We start from the raw sequence: 23,631 nt of genomic DNA, 5'->3' as shown, positions 1-23,631 counted from the left end.
CAGTACTCTTGCCTGGAAAATCCCATAGACAGAGGAGCCTGGTAGGCTGCAGTCCATGGGGTCGCTAAGAGTCAGACACGACTGAGCGACTTCACTTTCACTTTTCACTTTCATGCATTGGAGAAGGAAATGGCAACCCACTCCAGTATTCTTGCCTGGAGAATCCCAGGGACGGGGGAGCCTGGTGGGCTGCCGTCTATGGGGTCGCACAGAGTCGGACACGACTGAAATGACTTAGCAGCAGCAGCAGTACTTAATACAATTAATATTTATTATAACATTATGATTAATATGACTTTTTCCATTAGACAATAAGTGTATTGTTCTAATTTACATATTTGATGACAATTTTTTGACAAAAGTACCTAGAAGGAGTACTTTTCTCTAATTCTCAAAAAGGCCTCATTTGGGCTAGTGGTGACCCTAACAACCCATGGGAAGGGTGGTTTTATAAATCAGAGTTCTTCCCAAATTTTATAAAAGTATCCTGGGTTTTTGAATGCTGATCAAATTTCAGTAGTACGTCTTATCACTTTAGGCAAGTCATTTAACTTTGTGAGACATATTTTCTCTTCTGTAAAGTCAGAGCTGGCCTAATGATAATTTTGGTCTCTTCTCTATAACCACTTTACGACTCTCCTTATGGAGCAGATACATCCATGACTTGCCTGAGAGGCATGGATCCTTGAGTCTTCCAAATGTATCCAAAACATTGAAAAATATCTTAGAGCTAAAATATCATTATCTTTAACATAAATTTCAAGCAAATTGTTATTGAAAAGAGTATTGCAAAAAAAAAGAAAAACTAGTGTTTTTGAACATCTACTAGACATCAGGCTTTTACATTCTCTCAGACCCTTTATAACCATGCTGTGGGTTATTTTTGTCCTCAGTTTGTGGAAAAGGAAAGAGCTAGTATGTGGTAGAAACAATCACATTGCTTCTCAGAGGGACTTCTAGCGTCTCATGAGTCTAGGACAAGGAAAATGGGAAATATAAATACCAGTTTTATCTGGAGGAGGCCAAAAAAGATAGAAAAATCCAGAAGATGTGAGCATTAAGCCTATCAAAAGCTTTAGACCAGGGATTCACAAATGTAGCTCAAGGGCTAAATGCTCATAATTGTAATCTATCCATCCATACCCAGATCCTACCACCACCACCTTTACTACTGAAATCCTTGCTGGACAGCTTTAATTGGAGGATAATTGCTTTACAATGTTGTGTTGGTTTCTGCTGTACAACACAGATCAGTCATAACTATATATGTGTGTGTATATATATATATATATATATGTATATCCCCTCCCTCTTGAACCTCCCCCCATTCCGCCTCTAAGTCATCACAGAGCACTGAGCTGACTCCCTGTGCTACAAGCAACTTCCCACCAGCTATTTTACACACACATATATATGTCAGTATTACTCTCTCGGTTTGTCCCAGCCTCTCCTCCCCCGCTGTGTGCCCACAGCTGTTCTCTACATTGTGTCTCTATTCCTGTCTCGCAGATAGGTTCATCAGTACCATTTTCCTAGATTCCACCTGTATGCTTTAGTTTATGACTTGTTATTGCGAGCCAATGCAGCATTTCTGTCTTCCTTTACTCAAGCTTACTGACGTTTCCTTTTCTAGCACTAGATCCCCCTCTTCAATCCTACCCCTTTATCACTTACAGCCAAACCAGTTGCTATGTTATCTTAGTGGGTTCCCCCTCCCACCCTAGTTCCCTGGATCCCATGTCATCTGAGTGCTCTTCCAGACTGCAAGTGGAACCAATGCAACACAACGGTTGTTGATGTTCTTTGCTCAGTCGTGTCCGACTCTCTGTGACCCCATGGACTGCAGCATACCGGGCTTCCCTGTCCTTCACCATCTGCCGGAGCTTGCTCAAACTCATTGAGTTGGTGATGCCATCCAATCATCTCGTCCTCTGTTGTCTCCTTCTCTTCCTGTCTTTCCCAGCACCACAGTCTTTTCCAGTGAGTCAGCTCTTCACATCAGGTGGCCAAAGTATTGAAGCTTCAGCTTCAGCATCAGTCCTTCCAATGAATATTCAACACAAGCATTATCTCCTAACTGATTATATTAAAATCAATGTTGTAATTTAAAAAAAAACTGCCATAACAGATATGTCTTTACTTACTTATAGATTATTGATCTCTACATAATTATTTTTGACAAGTGGGACCAGGCCTTAATCAACTTCGATCCTTTTCAAATAGCATAGATATTTTCTCAACTGCCATATGTCCCAAGTATCATACCTGCTTATTTTGACAGCAGAATTAGTTTCATATGCCAGAATATGAGCACAGTCTCACAGAAGGTTTAATTTATATCCCTCAACATAAGCATTTTTCCTTCAAGGAGAAAAATAAAGTTTAATTTGTACAACTTGATAAATAATTCTCACCCCATACAATTCACACAAGGTGCACAGTTCAGTAGTTTTTAGTATAGTCATAGAGTAGTACCTCCATTACCACAAAATCAATTCTATAACATTTTCATCTCCCTCCCCAAAACCCCAAATTCATTAGCAGTCACTCCCGCTCCTCCCCAACATCCCCCAGTCCTAGGCAACCAATAACCTACTTTCTCTATATAGGGATTTAACAATTCTGGACATTTCATACAAATCAAATCACACAATATGTGGCTTTTCCTGCCTGGCTTCTTTCACTTGAAGTTTATCCATGTCGTGGCATGTATTAGTACCCAGTTTCTTTTTAATTGCTGAATAATATTCCATTGTCTGGATATGCCACATTTTGTTTATTTGATGGGTATTTGACTTGTTTTTATTTCTGGCTGTTATGAATAATGCCACTATAAACATCTGTTTACAAGTTGTGTGGATGCATTTTCACTTTTTCCTATAGCTAAGAGTGGAATTACTGGATAATATAGTGAAAGTGAAGTCACTCAGACGTGTCCAACTTTTTGCAACCCCACTGTGGCATACCAGGCTCCTCCGTCCATGGGATTTTCCAGGCAAAGGTACTGGAGTGGGTTGCCATTTCCTTCTCCAGAGGATCTTTCTGACCCAGGGATGGAACCCAGGTCTCCCACATTGCAGGCAGACACTGTGCTGTCTGAGCCACCAGGGAAGCCTCACTCTTCACCAGGGATAATATGGTAATTCTATGTTTAACCATTTGAGGAACTGCCAAACTGTTTCTCCAAGCAGCCATACCATTGTATATTTCCACCAGCAGTTTATGAGGGTTCCAATTTCTCCACATTTTCACCAACACTTACTATTTTTTCACAATAGCTATCCAGGTGACGTTGAAGTGCTATCTCATTGTAGATTTGACTTCTATTTCCCTGATAGCTAACGTGTGTTAAGCATCTTTTCATGTGCTCAGTTGCCTTTTGTATATCTTCTTTTGAGAACTGTCAATTCCGATCCTTTATCCCTTTTTTTAAAATTAGGCTCTTTGACTTTTTATTGAATACAATAGTTCTCTATCTATTCAAGTTCTTCTCTTACCTGATATATAATTTGCAACATTTTCTCATTCTGTGGGTTGTCTTTTGCCTTCTTGATGGTATTCTTAAAAGCACAGAAGGTTTTAATCATGATGATATCCAATTTATCTATTTTCTTCCTTTTGTTGCTTGTGCTTTGGTGTCATTTATTTCAGAAACCATTGCCTAATCCAAGGTCAGGAAGATTTACACCTGTGATTTCATTTAAAAGTGTTACAGTGTTTGCTCTTATATTTGGGTATTTGGTCCAATTTGAGATAAGTTTTATATGTGCTGTGAGGTAGGGAGTCCAACTTTATTCTTTTGCATGTGGATATCCAGTTGTTTCAGCACCGTTTGATGAAAAGACTATTTTTCTCAACTGAATTGTCTTAGCACCTTTTTCAAAAGTCAATAAGCATTATTTCTGAACTCTCATTCTATTCCTATTCTACACTATTTTAAGAATTGTTTTCTTAATATCATTTTTGCTTTATTCATTGATACTGTGTACCAGTACAATCAATTTTTGAATGTTAATCTTGTATCCTGCAACTGATGAACTCATGTATTAGATCTAATGTTTTCTTAGATTATTCTTTTGCATTTTCTATGTATAAGATTATATCATCTGCAAACAGAGATAGTTTTACATCTTTCTTTCTAATCTGGATGTCTTTTATTTCATTTTCTTGCCTAATTGCCCCATCTAGACCTTCCAGTACAAGCTGAACAGAAATGGCATGAGTGTACATCTCTGTCTTGTCCCTGATTTCAGGGGAGAATCCATCAGTCTTTCATCATTGAGTATGATATTAGCTCTGGGTTTTTCATAGGTACGCTTTATCAGGTTAAAGAATTCCCTTCTATTCCTAGTTTGTTGAGTGCTTTTTATCACAAAAGAATGTTGGATTTGTTAGATTCTTTTCCTGTGCCTAATGGGCTGATCCTGTAGATTTTGATTTAATCTTACCTATTCCTTTTCTAAACATTAAAGAGGAAACTATCAGAAATGTCACTTTCTTAAATCATAATTTTACAAAAAGGCACAAAATAGCATTATTGCAAAAGCTTGTAGACAGGTAATCTAGAAACATCCAGCTGAATCAGTCTGAAAAACAAGAGCAAAACAAAAATAAAGCTGTGTGAAGAAATTTTCTTCTTACTAAAAAGATAAAACTTCACCTGCTAATTATAGGAAAATATATTCTTGTAAGAAAAAAAGTTGCATAATAAGTTAACAAGTAGTACAAGCATTATCATTTTTACATACACATGAAAAAATACATGATAGAATTATTAAAGTTCTCTGATAATTACTGGCATCTCTTATAACAAATGTTTTCATATTAAAATAGAGATTTATATTTCAAAAACACCATGTATTGACATATCAAAACATATCATGCTTTATGTTTTAAAATATCACATTAACAAGCATGCTTGCTGCACAGAAGTTCAGAGCTGTGTTGGCTGGAAAGATCAAAACAAAATATAATTCTCAATTATAGTTTGATTGTGCTCTGTGTAGTATACATAATGCCTTCTGCTTTAATTCGCTCCAATATTGGTCCATAGATCTCCTTTGAAAAGGGTCCCATCAGGCCTTTAGCTTGAATTTCACCTAGAAGAAAATAAGTTTGAAGTTACCATTTTAAAGGTGTTAAGAACAGTTAATTTCTACAGCAAGAATCACCATATAGCAGTAAACTCCAAGTTAATGAATTGTTGGCAGCCTAGGGATTTTTTTTTTAATAGCAGCTTAAATATCTCCTACTAAATTATTACATAATCAACACACTGTAAGGAAAAGGGGTTCATGGATAGCACAGCTGAACTTAGGGGCTGAGTCTGAATTTATACACTTAACTGCATTAACTACCAGATCAGAGAAAAGAGTATAAGAAAGAAAACTTGTAAACCTAACTGGTATGATTTGCTGATGTCATCTTTGAACACCAACACAATGAAATTACCCCAATCTCACCAACACAATGAAATTACCCCAATCTGAGGGAATTCCCTGGCAGTTCAGTGGTTAAGACTCCATCCACACTTCCACTGCAGGAGGCATAGGTTCAATTCCCAGTCTGGGAACTTAGATCCTACATGCTGCACGGTGTGGCCAAAAAAAAAAAAAAAAAAATGAAACCAATCTGGTAACTTGGGCACTGGCATCTGTTAGGATGGCTGAAAGAATAAATTCGGGTACTTTCCTTAAAGGCCATGATGACCTCATCCCACATCACTTCTTCACTATAGTTCCTCAATAACTAGTAGGTAGTTTCACTGGACATAGACTAACATTCCCTGGTGGCTCAGTGTTAGAGAATCTGCCTACCAGCGCAGGAGACACAGGTTTGATCTCTGGCCTGGAAGATCCCCTGGAGAAGGATATAACAAACCACTCCAGTATTCTTGCCTGGAAAATTCTACAGACAGGTGAGGGGGGTGGGCTGCAGTCCATAGGGTCACGAAGAGTTGGACACAACTTAGCAACTAAACAACAACAATATGCTACTATAGATATATCTTCTGTTTATTTCACATTTATGTGCTTTGATGTTTTTTATTCCCTTCACACCTTTATAAGGACAAAATGAGGTGTTAAATTCAGAGATCATGCTTACTGAAAGCATATATGACCTTAAGGAAAGTTGAAATTTGAATTCTTTTCGTTCAAAACATATACTGAGCATTGATAGTATGTTGTGATATGAGGATTAATAAAATATGGCTTATATTTTTGAAAATCTGGAAGTGACTACCCTCTACTATTTCAGTGTTACCACCCAAAGACACAAAAAAAGAAAAAAAGGAAAGAAAAGAAGGCAGTTAATATTCCCTGGGGACCCCTTCTATGTGATAGGAGGTTTATGTATTATTTCACTTCAGTGTCATACAACCCCACAGATTAGTGATGACAATTTCCCCACTTTACAGATGAAGGAACTCTGATGCAGAGATTCTAAGTAACTGGCATTCCATCACTCAGCCGTCTTGGGGCTTACCTAGAACAGAAATCAGGTCTAACTCCAAAGCCCATAATTTTTACTCATTACAAGGTGATCTCCCAGTCAGCCAGAACTTGGATCTTCTGAACTGGCTCACTTTTATTGAAAGCCAGTGTCATACTGAAGACTATTTGATTAGTCTTGGTGTCATCCAGGTGTTGAATGACTTGGAGATAATATGGAGACAGACTTGGTCCTTCAATGAAAGAACTTACCATCAAGTAACATCTTGGCTGCCATAGCAGTGGGTAACCCCACAGTTTTAGCCATGGCTGAAAAACCATTGACATCCCCATAAACCACAAGATCAATAGTTTTATTTTCCAAATGTCCAGAAGGATGTCTGATTCCAAAGCTGTCTCTCATCACAATCATATCTTTCTCTCCAGGACCTTAAAATTAATAAATATACATTTGAAAATGTCATTATCATTACAACTCCAATACCATATTTCATCCCCCTGCTCCTCCCCTTCTTCTTTCAAGTTTTCTTTCCCATTATGTATATCCTTAAATAATTAGATATACTGCTTTGAAGCCCAAAGGACAAATTAAAAATTCAAGGAAATGATAACTCTGACCAGATCCCTCTGTCCAGACTGGTCTCACTCTAACCCAGTTACAGACACTAGAGTACTGCTGGAGAGGCCATCCTCTATTCTCCCCAGAATGCTGCTTCAGCACTCCCTTAATGTGTCAGAAATTAAAAGTAAAACTAATAATGGTTTCTTTTGCCATATTTTCCAGTTCACTCTTACTTAGTAGTTCTCTTAGTCTTCCCTCTGGAGAAATAGCCCTAGTGCTCTTTCCCTCACATCACATTTGTCCATTCCCACTGTGTGACTCCTGCTCTCCAATCTAATTCACTGGCTCTTAAGATCCTTCTGGGATGTTCAGCTCATAGCCCATGGCCTACCATAGGAAAGTTTCACGGCCAGATGCTTGGAGAGGGCATCCACGAGAGACTCGGCCTGAGGGACTTGTTCATCCCCGAGTAGCCCCAACCTGAGAAAAATAAGAGATGGCTGCGTTAATTCCAAGTCCTACATACACGCTCACTTGGGAAGCAGAAGGGAACACTCATTGGATTTCGTCTTGAAAGGGCAGAATCATAAGATGACAGCTCAAGTTATAGGACTCCCAAGTTCCTGTTAAATAATAACAGTAATGTTTTCACCTTTAGAATCATCCCCAGACTCTCCCATGAGTGCTGCCTGGAGCCAGACCTGACAGAGTCAGTGCACACTGTTGCCAAGCTTCTCCTGAGATTAACTTACAGGTTGGTTGTCCCATGTGAAGGATACCAGCAGAATGTGTCACGGCCAGGTGAATAAGTATTTTAAAGTAAAGAAGAGTGGGAGAATCTCCTACAGGAGAGAAAAAATACCCTACCTTTCTCGAAAACTGAGTAGTGATGTTTCTCAAAAATAAGTATTTCTCAAGTTATAATTGCCATTGAATTCCTCTCTGTACCTACTTTTTAATCCCCTTATGTACATAGTATGTGGTAATCTCTCTACAATGGGCCAACATTAGACAATGTGAAATGTCTGTTTCTATCTTGACCTTTCTTCGACTAGAAAGAACTAAGTGATCATTGATCCAGTGTTTTGCTCTAGGTTGACTGGTGCGTGCTTACCATTCGAGAGCCTCCAACTGGGTTGTGTCTCCTCCCAGTTTCTTAAAGACAGCTTCCTTAAGCACATCACATTTGGAAGAGGATGAAATCCCAACTAGATCACAGAGGAGTTCTTTCTGGTTAGAAAAACAAAGATACAGCTTCTAAGTTCCAAATAGAATAAAAAATAAGTTTAGAGATTATCCTAGGAAGACACTGGACCTCAAATTGTAAATTAGAGATAATCAGAAACAGTAAATTGTGGCATACACATGTGCATACATATGTCTGCACACCTACACATCAATAAATGGGTGGTATTTTAGCATGATATTTCAGCAATAAAAATGAGTCATAGCACCAAATCAACCAAAAGAATAATATCATATTTGTGATCACTTTGCCTGCCTTTGCAGATCCTCTTCATCACCTTTCACCCATTATCCCTTGCCCTCCAGAAGTCTAGGATTTGGTATTCTTGTTTTGGCCAGGATAGAGTAAAAGGATCTTTGCTGTGGTTGCTAGTAGCAACCACGATTCTTTTGTAAGTTCAGGAAATGAGGGAGATTGTGCAGATAATAGAATCTCAAAGGAAGAACAGTTAAACGGTGGTCATAGCTTTTTCCATTTTCTAAACAAGACTTTCTCCAGGCTGTGCTCTAGATTAAAGATCAACAAGCTTGCTCGGCAAGGGAAGAAGAAGGTGAAAAATGGGGAGAATGGATATATACACACACACACACACACACACACACACTATATATACACTACCATGTGTAAAATATACCTAGTGGGAAGTTGCTATATAGCACAGGGAGCTCAGTTTGGTGCTCTGTGATGACCTAGGTGGGGGGATGGGGGTTGGTAGGGAGGGACAAGAGGGAGAGGATATATGTATATATGTAGCTGATTTACTTTGTTGTACAGCGGAAACTAACACAACACTGTAAGGCAATTATCCTCCAATTAAAAATCAAAAACCTTCCCACAAAGAGGAAAAAAAAAAAACACTAGTTCACAGACCAAATTGAGCTCACCACCTGGTTTTGTAAATAAAAACTTTTATTGAAACATAGTCATGCTCTTTTTTTTATAAGCAGTCTGAACTGAGGAGTCTGACAGAGACCATGTGACCCATAAAAGCCTAAAAAAGTTACAATCTGGTCTTTTACCAAAAAAACAGTTTGCCAGCTCCTGTTCTAGACTGTAGCTGCCAAGATAAGGGGACCAGCCCCAAGAATGCTTGTACCAACCTTCCCAATCAAATTGCCTCAATATTAGATTCATTCCATGGATATTTATTCACTTCTGTCCAACAAGTTAATTTATGAAAGCTGAAACTTAGATTGAAAAAACTCTTATATACACAAAAAATGAGAATTTAAAAGCAACCAGCTAACAAGAATACCACAGCTTCACTGGGAGACTTATGGGATTAGCAGTACAGATTCTTATCTCCTTGGGACAGATTTCTGGCATCTCTTTTGAAATATGGGCATGTTAATTTAAGTTGGACAACCAGTTGGTAACAAATTAATTCTTGGCAGTTAGTGGAAGCTTTATTTACATTCAGTTCCAAGTCTCCAGGGCTTCCCTGATAGCTCAGCTGGTAAAGAATCTGCCCGCAATGCAGGAGACCTGGGTTCAATTCCTCCGTTGGGAAGATCTCCTGGAGAAGGGAAAGGCTACCCACTCCAGTATTCTGGCCGGGAGAATTCCATGGACCGTATAGTCTACGGGGTCGCAAAGAGTCGGACACGACTAAACGACTTTCACTCACTCACTCCAAGTCTCCAAAGTTCCTTCTAACCCTGAGACTGTAGGATTTAAATACAATACAGATATGTGCATAAACTCAGTACTTAAAAACTCAAACTCCTCATGGTTACAAATGGTTGACCTAATTTGGGCGTTGGGAATCAGTTCTGGAATACCACCAGGAGCTCTCCTGCCTTCCCAGGTTCAGGAGGCCCTAGTTTAACTCTCGTCAATGGGGCCAGCACTTAGACAAGCGGCAAAGCTCAGAGCCCAACGCAGAGGGCAAGCCCATTTCTGCTCAGGGCTGAGGGGGCAATCAAGTGGTACAAGCTGCCACAGGAAAAAGGCCCCATGGGTCAGCCTCCATGTCCCCTCCATCCTCCCAAAACAGTGAAGGGAAAGGGGACTTTGGAACTAGGATTTAACTTCCTGCACATATACCATAGGATGGGTTCTTTGCTGGTTAAAACCCAGGTTCAAACCTGACCATTTCAGAAGGCATTTCTGAAGAGCAGCAGACAATGTGTAATTCCAGAGTCACTCACCCAGGTGAGCGGATTGGCATCAGGTTGAAGGGCAGGAAACGCATCTCTGTTTATGAGACCCAACTTCACAAATCCACCCAAAGCTTTGGCATACCCCTGTAACAAGATTTGGTAAGCAACACATGAAAATGTCTTTACAATTGTTTTTTAATTCTTTTTTAAAAGAAGAATCTATCTTCATAATTCATTTAGAAAACTGGCAGAAGATAGCCATTTGTATTGCTAGCATTGATGCAGCCACCCTTTGGTTCAAACCAAAATCAGTAGTGTAACAGCCATTCCACTGGTTTACTTAAGAGAACTTGCGAAACAGGGTCTTTACTTTTTCTTGGTAATGTGAGTGGTGCTTTTCTGACAGCATACAAGCAAATTTCCTCTTGTGTTACACACTCAAGTCAGCAGAATTATATTTAACAGAATAGTTGTCCTCTCTTTTATAATGGAAGAAGGAGCATGTAAGAATATCCCCCAAAGCAGAAAATCCATTCCACTCCTTGAGTCATTATTCTAATGCAAATAAGGAGCAGGGGAAAAGGTAAGAATTCGAAATTTCTAAAATGTCACCACTGATAAAAATTCCTCATGGGTCCTTAATTCTTGTAGGACAGGCCAAAGTTCTTGGCATGAAACCCATGCCAATCCACCCCTCCAGCCGGACTCACTAATGGTCTTCTCCACCACTCACATTCCCTAAATAAGCTGCTGGGCTCTTCCAGAACATGGGCCTTGGTGCACACTGCCTGTGCCTGGAATGTGGTAACACCTCTTTCTCACCTATGAAATGTTTACTCTTAAGGCCCAGTTCAGTGCATCTGAGCTCACCACTAGGTAAGTGGGCACTCCCTTCCCTGGGTTCCTGCAGTATTTTGTGCATACCTCTACAATGGCACTTAACACAAACTGTAATTCACTGTCTATTCAGCTGCTGAACTGCAGGCATAGAAAGTATGTGTGTCCTTCATCCCCATGCGCTCGCCCCATTATCCATCATCCAGTATGCTAAAAACAAATGACAGGATGCATGGATTCTGAGTGATAATAAAGTGAAGGAAGATCATAATGTATGTTCTCTTGTGAGCAAATCATGGTGGGGGGAGGGTGCAATGAGAAAGTCAAAATAAGGGGCTTTATAGCCACTGCAGTTAGAGAGAGAGAAACAGAGAGAGAATAGAAGGAAGAGGAGGAAGAAGAGAAAGGCAGGAGATTATTTCAGAAAGCAATAAAGTTATTAAGATATAGTTTCTGTTGCCATTGGATATTTCATCATTTAATGTGTGGATTTTCACATTTCTGAAAAGCTGTACCACCAAAACTGTTCAAAGGTTACTAATTAAAGAATTCACACTCATTTGCTCTAACCCAATGTAAATACAGTTCAAAGAGGAGAAACAAAACAGCAGTATTTCCAGCTTGCTTCTAGGATCTGATAAATGCTGGAGTGCTTTTCTTCCAAAATCTCAGATACTGAGACATGTCTGAGCTATTTCTCAATCTCAGGAATATATTTTTATGGTGACCTCTTGAGATGAATTTATTATGTGTATTCCTTTATCAGTAAGTCCTTAGCAAATTGCTGTGCTTAGGGCTGAGGCCACAGAGATGAAATATGCATTCCCCACCCATGAAGACACTATAGTCCAGGAGAAGGCTCAGATAAGACAAATGAATAAAGCCTGGTCCTTAGAGAGCAAAACCACGACCACTGAGGACTGCCCTAGAGTGGGCTATCATAGCTGTGGGAGCACTAAGGAGAACTCACACAGATGTGGGGGAGGGGAGTCAAGGAGAGGAGTTAAGATCCCATGAGAAGGTGATATTAAGCTGGGTCTAGAAGGACTCATGTGATAAGCAGGTGCAGGGAAAAAGTCAAAGTCTCACAATCATACTTGGGTGACAGGGTCTCATCTCTAACACTGAAAAGAACATTCTGGCTACTTGAAGGGTTACTGACATTGCTCAGGGTGGTGGCCCTCATGAATATGAACTCTGTGACATCCATTCTCTCAGGTTCGGTGGGATGGTTCTCACCCCTACACATTCTTGAGAGCTTTAGTTCATTCTTAAATATCTTAAAAACCTCTATTTTGGGGTCTATACATTTGGCCAGAGATTATATACCTAAAGTTATCAGAAGCTTAGGAGCGGTGACCTACAGCGCCAGGCTGCAATGGCGCAGGAGCAGCCGAGAAGAGCTACCCCACATCCAAAGTCGGGGCAGTGGCCAGATGAGCTACCCCACGTCCGAGGTCAGGTGCGGCGGCCAAGAGGAGCTACCCCACGTCCAAGGAGCTGTGGCTGCGCCAGTGCAGGAGGGCTGAGAGAAGCTACTCCATGTTCAAGGTCAGGAGGGGCTGACCTCATCCAAGGTAAGAGCAGTGGCTGCACTTTGCTAGAGCAGCCGTGAAGAGATACCCCACGTCCAAGGAAAGATAAACCCAAGTAAGATGGTAGGTGTTGCCAGAGGGCATCAGAGGGCAGACACATTGAAACCATACTCACAGAAAACTAGCCAATCTGATCACACGGACCACAGCCTTGTCTAACTCAGTGAAACTAAGCCATGCCGTGTGGGGCCACCCAAGAAGGATGGGTCATGGTGGAGAGGTCTGACAGAATGTGGTCCACTGGAGAAGGGAATGGCAAACCACTGCAGTATTCTTGCCTTGAGAACCCCATGACAGCATGAAAAGGCAAAATGATAGGATACTGAAAGAGGAACTCCCCAGGTCGGTAGGTGCCCAATATGCTACTGGTGATCAGTGGAGAGATAACTCCAGAAAGATTGAAGGGATGCAGCCAAAGCAAAAACAACACCCAGTTGTGGATGTGACTAATGATAGAAGCAAGGTCCGAAGCTGTAAAGAGCAATATTGCATAGGAACCTGGAATGTTAGGTCTGTGAATCAAGGCAAATTGGAAGTAGTCAAACAGGAGATAGCAAGAGTGAATGTCGACATTCTAGGAATCAGCGAACTAAAATAGACTAAAATCTGAGTTAAATGTGAATTTAACTCACATGACCATTATATCTACTACTGCGGGCAGGAATCCCTTAGAAAAAATGGAGCAGCCATCATGGTCAACAAAAGAGTCTGAAATGCAGTACTTGGATACAGTCTCAAAAATGACAGGATGATCTCTGTTCGTTTCCAAAGTAAACCATTCAATATCACGGTAATCCAAGCCTATGCCCCAAGCAGAAATGCTGAAGAAGCTGAACTTGAATGGTTCTATGCAGACCTACAAGACCTTTTAGAACTAACACCGAAAAAAGATGTCCTTTTCATTATAGGGGACTGGAATGCAAAAAGTAGGAAGTCAAGAAACACCTGGAGTAACAGGCAAATATGGTCTTCGAGTATGGAATGAAGCAGGGCAAAGGCTAATAGAGTTTTGCCAAGAGAACGCACTGGTCATAGCAAACACCCTCTTCCAACAACACAAGAGAAGACTCTACGCATGGACATCACCAGATGGTCAACATCGAAATCAGATTGATTATATTCTTTGCAGTCAAAGATGGAGAAGCTCCATACAGTCAGCAAAAACAAGACTGGGAGCTGACTGTAGCCTAGATCATGAACTTATAGCCAAATTCAGATTTAAATTGAAGAAAGTAGGGAAAACCACTAGACCTTTCAGGTATGACCTAAATCAAATCCCTTATGATTATACATTGGAAGTGAGAAATAGATTTAAGGGCCTAGATCTGATAGAGAGAGTGCCTGATGAACTATGGAATGAGGTTCATGACATTCTACAGGAGACAGGGATCAAGAACATCCCCATGGAAAAGAAATGCAAAAAAGCAAAATGGCTGTCTGAGGAGGCCTTACAAATAGCTGTGAAAAGAAGAGAAGCGAAAAGCAAAGGAGAAAAGGAAAGATATAAGCATCTGAATGCAGAGTTCCAAAGAATAGCAAGGAGAGATAAGAAAGCCTTCCTCAGCAATCAATGCAAAGAAATAGAGGAACACAATAGAATGGGAAAGACTAGGGATCTCTTCAAGAAAATTAGAAATACCAAGGGAACATTTCATGCGAAGATGGGCTCAATAAAGGACAGAAATGGTATGGACCTAACAGAAGCAGAAGATATTAAGAAGAGGTGGCAAGAATACACAGAAGAACTGTACAAAAAAGATCTTCATGACCCAGATAATCACGATGGTGTGATCACTGACCTAGAGCCAGACATCGTGGAATGTGAAGTCAAGTGGGCCTTAGAAAGCATCACTATGGACAAAGCTAGTGGAGGTGATAGAATTAATCCTGGAAGATTATGCTGTGAAAGTGCTGCACTCAATATGCCAGCAAATTTGGAAAACTCAGCAGTGGCCACAGGACTGGAAAAGGTCAGTTTTCATTCCAATCCCAAAGAAAGGCAATGCCAAAGAATGCTCAAACTACCGCACAATTGTACTCATTTCACATGCTAGTAAAGTAATGCTCAAAATTCTCCAAGCCAGGCTTCAGCAATATGTGAACCGTGAACTTCCAGATGTTCAAGCTGGTTTTAGAAAAGGCAGAGGAACCAGAGATCAAACTGCCAACACTCGCTGGATCATCGAAAAAGCAAGAGAGTTCCAGAAAAACATCTATTTCTGCTTTATTGACTATGCCAAAGCCTTTGACTGTGTGGATCACAACAAACTGGAAAATTCTGAAAGAAATGGGAATACCAGACCACCTGACCTGCCTCTTGAGAAACCCATATGCAGGTCAGGAGGCAACAGTTAGAACTGGAAATGGAACAACAGATTGGTTGGAATAGGAGCACTCAAGGCTGTATATTGTGACCCTGCTTATTTAACTTCTATGCAGAGTACATCATGAGAAATGCTGGACTGGAAGAAACACAAGTTGGAATCAAGATTGCCGGGAGAAATATCAATAACCTCAGATATGCAGATGACACCACCCTTATGGCAGAAAGTGAAGAGGAACTAAAAAGCCTCTTGATGAAAGTGAAAGAGGAGAGTGAAAAAGTTGGCTTAAAGCTCAACATTCAGAAAACTAAGATCATGGCATCTGGTCCCATCACTTCATGGCATATAGATGGGGAAACAGTGGAAACAGTGTCAGATTTTATTTTGGGGGGGCTCCAAAATCACTGCAGATGGTGACTGCAGCCATGAAATTAAAAGACGCTTACTCCTTGGAAGAAAAGTTATGACCTAGATAGCATATTGAAAAGCAGAGACATTACTTTGCCAACAAAGGTCTGTCTAGTCAAGGCTATGTTTTTTCCAGTGGTCATGTATGGATGTGAGAGTTGGACTGTGAAGAAAGCTGAATGCCGAAGAATTGATGCTTTTGAACTGTAGTATTGGAGAAGACTCGAGAGTCCCTTGGACTGTAAGAAGATCCAACCAGTCCATTCTAAAGGAGATCAGTCCTGGGTGTTCATTGGAAGGACTGATGTTGAAACTCAAACCCCAATACTTTGGCCACCTCATGCAAAGAGTTGACTCTTTGGAAAAGACCCTGATGTTGGGAGGGATTGGGGGCAGGAGGTGAAGGAGACGACAGAGGATGAGATGGCTGGATGGCATCACCGACTGGATGGATATGAGTTTGGGTAAACTCTGGGAGTTGGTGATGGACAGGGAGGCCTTGTGTGCTGCAGTTCATGGGGTCACAAAGAGTCAGACATGACTGAGTGACTGAGCTGACTGAACTGACTAACTGATCATAAAGTCCTAACTTCTGAATCCCCTGAAAAAAGTAGTTCCTACTTACCGTCTTAGAACAAGAAGAAAACAGAATCAAGAATCTGCCAGATCTGTGGAGGGCATGACTTCAGTTTCCACTAGTATTTGTCCTGTGCCTAAAGGCTTATGAAACATCCATGGTTCTTCTATCTACTTAAGATGTTATCACTGACAATCCATTTAGTTCCCAGTGAGGAAATCACATTCATGAGAGCACAGGTACCAGAAAATCTCATAGGGCAGTGAGATCTGAAATCAGATCCCTAATTTTTAGAGGTCTATGTATATTAGGTATGCTAGTAATAGAGGGTTGAATATGTACCTGTCATAATTCATGACCACTCAGGACCTCAAAGACCTCATGTGAATCTTTGCAAATGTAATTAGTTAAGGATCTCAGTATTTAGGGTGGGTCCTAAATACAGTGACTGGTGTCCTGGCAAGAAGAGGACAGGACACAGCAACATAAGCAGGAGAAGATGATATGAAGATGGAGGCAGAGATGGGATCAATACGTCTACAAGTTAAAGAACACCAAGAACTGCCTGCAATCACTGGTAGTGAGGTGAGAGTGGCACGAGAAGGTTTCTCCCTGGAAACCTCCAGAAGACACAAACCCTACACACACTCTGTTGAGAGGATACATTTCTGTTGTTAAAACTCTCATAGTAATTCATTATACAGCCCTAGGAAACCATTATATTGGTTGTCTTAATCTGGTCACACTTGTAACTATTCTTCTGTGATTCAAAAATGTGTACTGGACATTTGTATTTATGGTCCTAGTATCGACACTCTATTTTGTGGTTAAAAAACATTTACGATTTGCTTTGGGAAAGGTGACACTGACTACATTATCAGCTCTGGGTATGAAAAACAGGGGCCAAAGCTGATTGGCACCTTTTTTTGCACTGATCTCAGGGGCCCATGAGATTAAAACTCTATTTTTGACTGTGAAGATGTAGTTTTTCATTCTCAATGGATGTGAACCTAAGATCCTGCTACCATCCTGCCATTCTGTGAGGCAGGGGACACAACCAAAGCTTGAAGGAAGAGCTGAGAGGTGGAGAGAAACCAAGTCCCCGTGAGGTCACTGGACCCCCAAACCTGAGTACATCTGAAGCTGGCCCTTCACCTTCCCCCACAATTCTCATGAGTCAAAAACTCCATTTTTGCGCCAGCCGTGTTATCTCCTGAAATATTCAATCCAAAGAGTTCTCAGAACAGACTCCAATCTGGTTTATCATCTTAATTATTTTGATTACGAAGAAAAATTACATGCTTGCATTACTTACATCAAAACGGGCAACCTGTTCATCTCAAATAGAGCCACTTACCTTGTACCTCAGTGTCCCTCGTAATAAAGTGTGAGCAGATGGAATGCCATAAATCTCAGCATACTTCGTACTGTCTCTGTTAGGATAACCTTCCAAATTTAATCCAGGGAAATAATCCATGGGAGTGACTGAATCCAGAAAGGAGACACCTCCTACAGCATTCACAACCTGGGAACATTGAAAAATCACATGTGGAGTTAAAACAGTGGATTCTCTCTTTGGACTTATCTTCATCCTTCATATATATATAAAAAAATCAGCTTTTACTAAAAAAAAAAAAAAAGCAATAGGTGATTTGAAAAAAATATGTTAATGGCTTCCCTGGTGGCTCAGTTGGTAAGGATGCAAGAGACCTGGGTTCAGTTCCTGGGTTGGGAAGATCCCCTGGAGGAGGGCATGCAGTCCACTCCAGTATTCTTGCCTGGAGAATCCCATGGACAGAGGAGCCTTGTGGGTTACACAGTCCATGGGATTGCAAAGAGTCAGACACGACTGAGGAACTCTCACTCACCCTGGTCAACATCCCAAGCTCAACCTGTTCCACTAATAGCTTAGTTCACAAGGCCATTGTTCTCCCAAGCTTTAAAATCTGACTTAAAGCATTTCACTTTTTACTAAGATCTTGTTTCTGATTTCCCCTAGCCCCTGGATAAGATGACACTGAATTATGTCCCCTAGAGTTCTGTTTTTAAATAGGCAACACACTATAAGAACAGATACTCAAGGTGCCTTCTGTGTTCACATAGAAATGGCCACATTCTCGCTCTGTTCTTTCTCTTCACTCCCATCCCCTGTCTTGAATGCTACGTCAGGTGCCATTCACATCCATTCACACCTGGCATTTACAGAGCACCTGCTGTGTGTGTGCCAGGATGGCACCTGGGAATAGGACAGTGATGAATAAGACTCAGCTCCTGCCTCCATGCACTGCTTTCTTCACTGAACAAACCTTTACTTAATGTCCACCAAGACCCGGGAGCAGCACTAGAGCAGCAATAAGACACTCACAGCCTAGACCAGTCAACCAGCCTGTGGATGTCGGGAGAGGGAGTCGGGGAGACGCCCTCTCACAAGGACAATGCAACGAACACACAGTGAGACTCCAAAGAAAATAAATGAATGACTAAATAAATAAATAAAAATGCTACCTCCTGATCTTACTGCTGGTGAGAAATCACAACACGGATCCCAAGCTCTTCTGGTGTCTCAGGAATCCCCTTTCCTACACCTCTCCCTGCATCATATACAATCAAGATGCAGTGAAGGATTTTTTTTCCCTTTCATCTTGAATAAGGGGCTAAATTCTTCTTTCAACTTGTGAGGCAGATGATCATCCCTGAGGTCATGGAAAACATTCTGGAGGAATACGGTCAGAACTGAGCATCCTGGTGGAACTAGACTCAGTCCTGCTCCCACCCCTGGAAACAATATCTGACCATGTCTGAGAGCTTCACAAAACAACACTTCGAGGGAGCTGGCGATGGATCTTTGGATGGAGTCTGGGGAATTTGCTCAAAGGAACCTTTGGCTAAACTTAATGCTTCATGGGGTTTATGTATAGGAAAGTTTGACATGTGTCTTGGTATGAAGGGGAAAATGGAAACATATGTATATAGAACTGGAGTCCCAGGAGGAAAGGCAGTGCTGACCTCAGAGTCAGGCCTGGTGGGGTCTCTGCTGTCAAAGGCTCACTTTAGGGACTTCCCTGGTGGTCCTGTAGTTAAGACTCTGCTCTGCCAATTCAGGGGGCAAGGGTTTGATCCCTGGTTGGGGAACTAAGATTCCACATGCCATGAGGCATGGCTATTAAAAAAAAATTTTTTTTTAAAGCCTCACTTTAAAGAGCATCAAGCACCATCAAAAATTCCAAGAGGGAGAATCAGAAGGAAGTGAGGAATGCTTTTAGTTTAATTTTCTTGTGAAACTTTTCTGAACTTCACAGTAAACATTTCCCAAATGCACTTTTCTTTAAAGCAAACTTCTTCCATCAGGATTCTAAATTTTTTTTTAAGTCTAATAAATAGGCAAATGTTAACTTTTAGAGTCTTCTCACCTGTCTCTCTTCTACAACCTATGGCAATTCTAAAATTTGGTTACGTGTTTGAAGGTTAGGGATTTTTAAGAAAAAGTCAATAAAGAGCACTATATTCCAGCACTGTACTAGTCAGAAATAAATCAGCTGGTTCCTAAAACCATCATGAGATCCTTATAAGGAAAATAAGGAAATATAAGCTGAATGGTAATGATCCATTTATTGATTGAAATGGAAGCAACTGGACCCCAACATTACTGGGTAATTTGGTATCAATTCAGAGTTGCATTTCTAGTGACCTATCATGGGATTCATTCAGAAGCCCTGTCCTGTATGACTTGGACAAGAAAGAAAGACATACTTATCTATTTGGCAGAGAATATGAATTTTTTTTCTGACTCGACAACAATTACATCCAAGATCCACTTCCAGCAGAGACACTGGCTCATTACTCACTGCTGGTGTAGGCTGCTCTAAGTGCAAGACTTCCCCACATGTCGCCCACACTGACATGTCTCCAGGCCACAGAGGACCACTGACAATAAGCTTGACTGCTAAACCAACAATACATTTAACACGAGCAGTACACAGACAAGCATTTATGCAGGGCCCACTGTGTGCCAGGTGCCTTATATACATAACCTTTAATCCACACAATAACCCATTTTTCAGAGGTAAAAACTGAGGCTGAGACAGTCACTCAGAGGCAGATTTAAACACAGGTCTATTTGAATTTCATTTCATGCAAAGATGGGCACAATAAAGGACAGAAATGGTAGGGACCTAACAGAAGTAGAAGATATTAAAATGAGGTGGCAAGAATACACAGAAGAACTATACAAAAAAGATCTTCATGACCCAGACAAGCATGATGGTGTGATCACTCATCTAGAGCCAGACATCCTGGAATACAAAGTCAAGTGGGCCTTAGGAAGCATCACTACGAACAAAGCTAGTGGAGGTCATGGCATTCCAGTTGAGCTATTTCAAATCCTAAAAGATGATGCTGTGAAAGTGCTACACTCAATATGCAACCAAATCTGGAAACTCAGCAGTGACCACAGGATTGGAAAAGGTCAGTTTTCATTCTAATCCCAAAGAAAGGCAATGCCAAAGAATGTTCAAACTACTGCACAACTGCACTGATCTAACATGCTAGCAAAGTAATGCTCAACATTCTCCAAGCTAGGCTTCAATAGTACTTGAACTGTGAACTTCCAGATGTCCAAGCTGGATTTAGAAAAGGCAGAGAAACCAGAGATCAAACTGCAAACATTTGTTGGATCATTGAAAAACCGAGAGAATTCCAGAAAAACATCTGCTTTATTGACTATGCCAAAGCCTTTGATTGTGTAGGTCAAAACAAACTGGAAAATTCTTAAAGAGATGGGAATACAAGACTACCTGACCTCCCTCCTGAGAAATCTGTATGAAGGTCAGAAAGCAACAGTTAGAACTGGACATGGAACAACAGACTGGTTCCAAATCTGGAAAAGGGTACATCAATGGTTATATTGTCACCCTGCTTATTTAACTTATATGCAGAGTACATCATGTGAAATGCTGGATGAAACACAAACTGGAATCAAGATTGCCGGGAGAAATATCAATAACCTCAGATATGCAGATGACACCACCCTTATGACAGAAAGCAAAGAAGAATCAGAGTCTGTCAATGAAAGTGAAAGAGGAGAGTGAAAAAGCTGACTTAAAACTCAACACTCAAAAAACTAAGATCATGGCATCCAGTCCCATCACTTCATGGCAAATAGATGGGGAAACAATGGAAAAAGTGACAGACCTTATTTGGGGGGGCTCCAAAATCACTGCAGATGGTGACTGCAGCCATGAAATTAAAAGATGCTTGTTGCTTGGAAGAAAACCTATGACCAACTTAGCATTATTAAAAAGCAGAGACAGTACTTTGCCAACAAAGGTCCATCTAGTCAAAGCTATGGTTTTTTCCATACTCATGTATGTAGTGACAGTTGGACACAAAGAAAGCTGAGTGCTGAAAAATTGATGCTTTTGAGTTGTGGTGTTGGAGAAGACTCTTGAGAGTCCCTTGGACTGCAAGGAGATCCAACCAGTCCATCCTAAAGGAGATCAATCCTGGGTGTTCATTGGAAGGACTGATGCTGAAGCTGAAACTCCAATCCTTTGACCACCTGATGTGAAGAACTGACTCACTGGAAAAGACTCTGATGCTGGGAAAGATTGAAGGCAGAAGGAGAAGGGGATGGCAAAGGCTGAGATGGTTGGATGGCATCACTGATTTGATGGGCATGAGTTTGGATAAACTCCAGGAGTTGGTGATGGACAGTGAAGCCTGGTGTGCTGCAGTCCATGGGGTTGCAAAGAGTTGGATATGACTGAGCAACTGAACTAAACTGAAGTATTTGAATCCAACATCTGTGTTCTTTCTACTATACCATTTGTTGCTGTTATTTAGTCACTAAACTGTGTCCATCTCTTTTGTGACCTAATGGGCTATAGCCCACCAGGCTCCTTTGTCCGTGGAATTCTCCAGACAAGAAAGTGGAGTGGAAAGGTTTCCATTTCCTTCTCCAGGGCATTTTCCCGACCCAGGGATTAAATCCATATGTCCTACACTGGCAGATGGATTCTTTACCACTGAGGGATTCTATAGGGATTCTATACCCCTACTATACTGTGCTGCTGCTGCTGCTGCTGCTGCTAAGTCGCTTCAGTCGTGGCCAACTCTGTGCGACCCCATAGACGGCAGCCCATCAGGGTCCCCTGTCCCTGGGATTCTCCAGGCAAGAACACTGGAGTGGGTTACTATACCATACTGTCCCGTTAATGGTGCTCATTTGTGGATCAGTGTTTTGAGAAGGATATTGATGAACCAGGTACAGCATTCCTGATCATGCCGCTGGTGATGCACCTGAAAATTGCATTAAGAATGGCTGCAGGCAGTGGAGAGCAGCAACTACAATGGGGAGGCTGGGTGCTAAAGTCAAGAGAGTGGCAGGCAAAGGAAAAAGAGGCAGAAAACCCATCTCGAAGCTGTATTTGCAGAACAAACACAATCCTTACTTACAGTATGTGTTTTGCTTGTGAGTGACTTGGAGAGGAGGCTGAAGGAGATGGTGGCAAAGGTCTGCCATGTCACCACCAGATGCCATCAATGTTCCACCACCCATGGAGCGAAGACAAATCAGAGAAGACACAATCACTGTCTCCAAACATGTGCAAGGAAATCAGATGTGTTGGAAACAGGCTTAGAAGTTAGAAGTGTTTATAATAGCCAGGACATGGAAGCAACCTAGATGTCCATCAGCAGATGAATGAATAAGAAAGCTGTGGTACATATACACAATGGAGTATTACTCAGCCATTAAAAAGAATACATTTGAATCAGTTCTAATGAGGTGGATGAAACTGGAGCCCATTATACAGAGTGAAGTAAGCCAGAAGGAAAAACATAAATACATAAATATATGGAATTTAGAAAGATGGTAACAATAACCTGGTGTACGAGACAGCAAAAGATACACTGATGTATAGAACAGTCTTATGGACTCTGTGGGAGAGGGAGAGGGTGGGAAGATTTGGGAGAGTGACATTGAAACATGTAGAATATCATGTAAGAAACGAGTTGCCAGTCCAGGTTCGATGCGTGATACTGGATGCTTGGGGCTGGTGCACTGGGACGACCCAGAGGGATGGTGTGGGGAGGGAGGAGGGAGGAGGGTTCAGGATGGGGAACACATGTGTGCCTGTGGCGGATTCATTTTGATATTTGGCAAAACTAATACAATTATGTAAAGTTTAAAAATAAAATAAAATTTAAAAAAATAAAAAATAAAAATAAAAAAAGAAATATATTGCTTAAAAAAAAAAAAAAAGAAGAAGTTAGAAGTGAACAATAGTACTGGTAATAGAGCTCATGGTCCTACATCCTTGTGGTAATTTCCAGTGAGAAACATCCTAAATCCTAGGCTGCTGCCTGAGTTGCTGGAAAAGTTTAAGGTTTTGATTTCAAGCAGAAGCCAGAGAAGCCACCTGACTCTGCCATGATGATTCTGTAAATTATGTAAGGCCTGCTCCATGGCAAAAGGTGATGGTGACAGAGAGGATGGAGGGACAGGAGAGGCTTTGAGAAGTCTAACAAT

The 23,631-nt window shown here is 41.1% G+C and overlaps 1 protein-coding gene across 15 annotated transcripts in view; it reads right to left on the bottom strand.

Moving 5' to 3' along the window:
* Window positions 1-253: 253 nt before the first annotated feature.
* AASS (aminoadipate-semialdehyde synthase) overlaps window positions 254-23,631 on the bottom strand; it is an 82,519-nt gene continuing 59,141 nt past the window's right edge. For all 15 annotated transcript variants that reach the window (XM_086395884.1, XM_086395879.1, XM_086395886.1 and 12 more), the window contains 6 exons: window positions 17,461-17,628; window positions 10,411-10,506; window positions 8,129-8,244; window positions 7,406-7,494; window positions 6,705-6,881; window positions 254-5,099 (listed from right to left, as the gene is read on the bottom strand). In XM_086395884.1, coding sequence (XP_086252010.1) covers window positions 4,981-5,099; window positions 6,705-6,881; window positions 7,406-7,494; window positions 8,129-8,244; window positions 10,411-10,506; window positions 17,461-17,628 — 765 coding nt within the window. In that variant the 3' untranslated portion in view covers window positions 254-4,980. The remainder of the gene's footprint in view (window positions 5,100-6,704; window positions 6,882-7,405; window positions 7,495-8,128; window positions 8,245-10,410; window positions 10,507-17,460; window positions 17,629-23,631) is intronic.

The sequence above is a fragment of the Bos grunniens genome, chromosome 4, assembly GCF_055505025.1.
Source record: "Bos grunniens cultivar Pamir isolate PY7600 chromosome 4, Bosgru_T2T1.0, whole genome shotgun sequence".
Lineage (NCBI taxonomy): Eukaryota > Metazoa > Chordata > Mammalia > Artiodactyla > Bovidae > Bos > Bos grunniens.
This window is presented reverse-complemented; position numbering and strand designations above follow the sequence as displayed.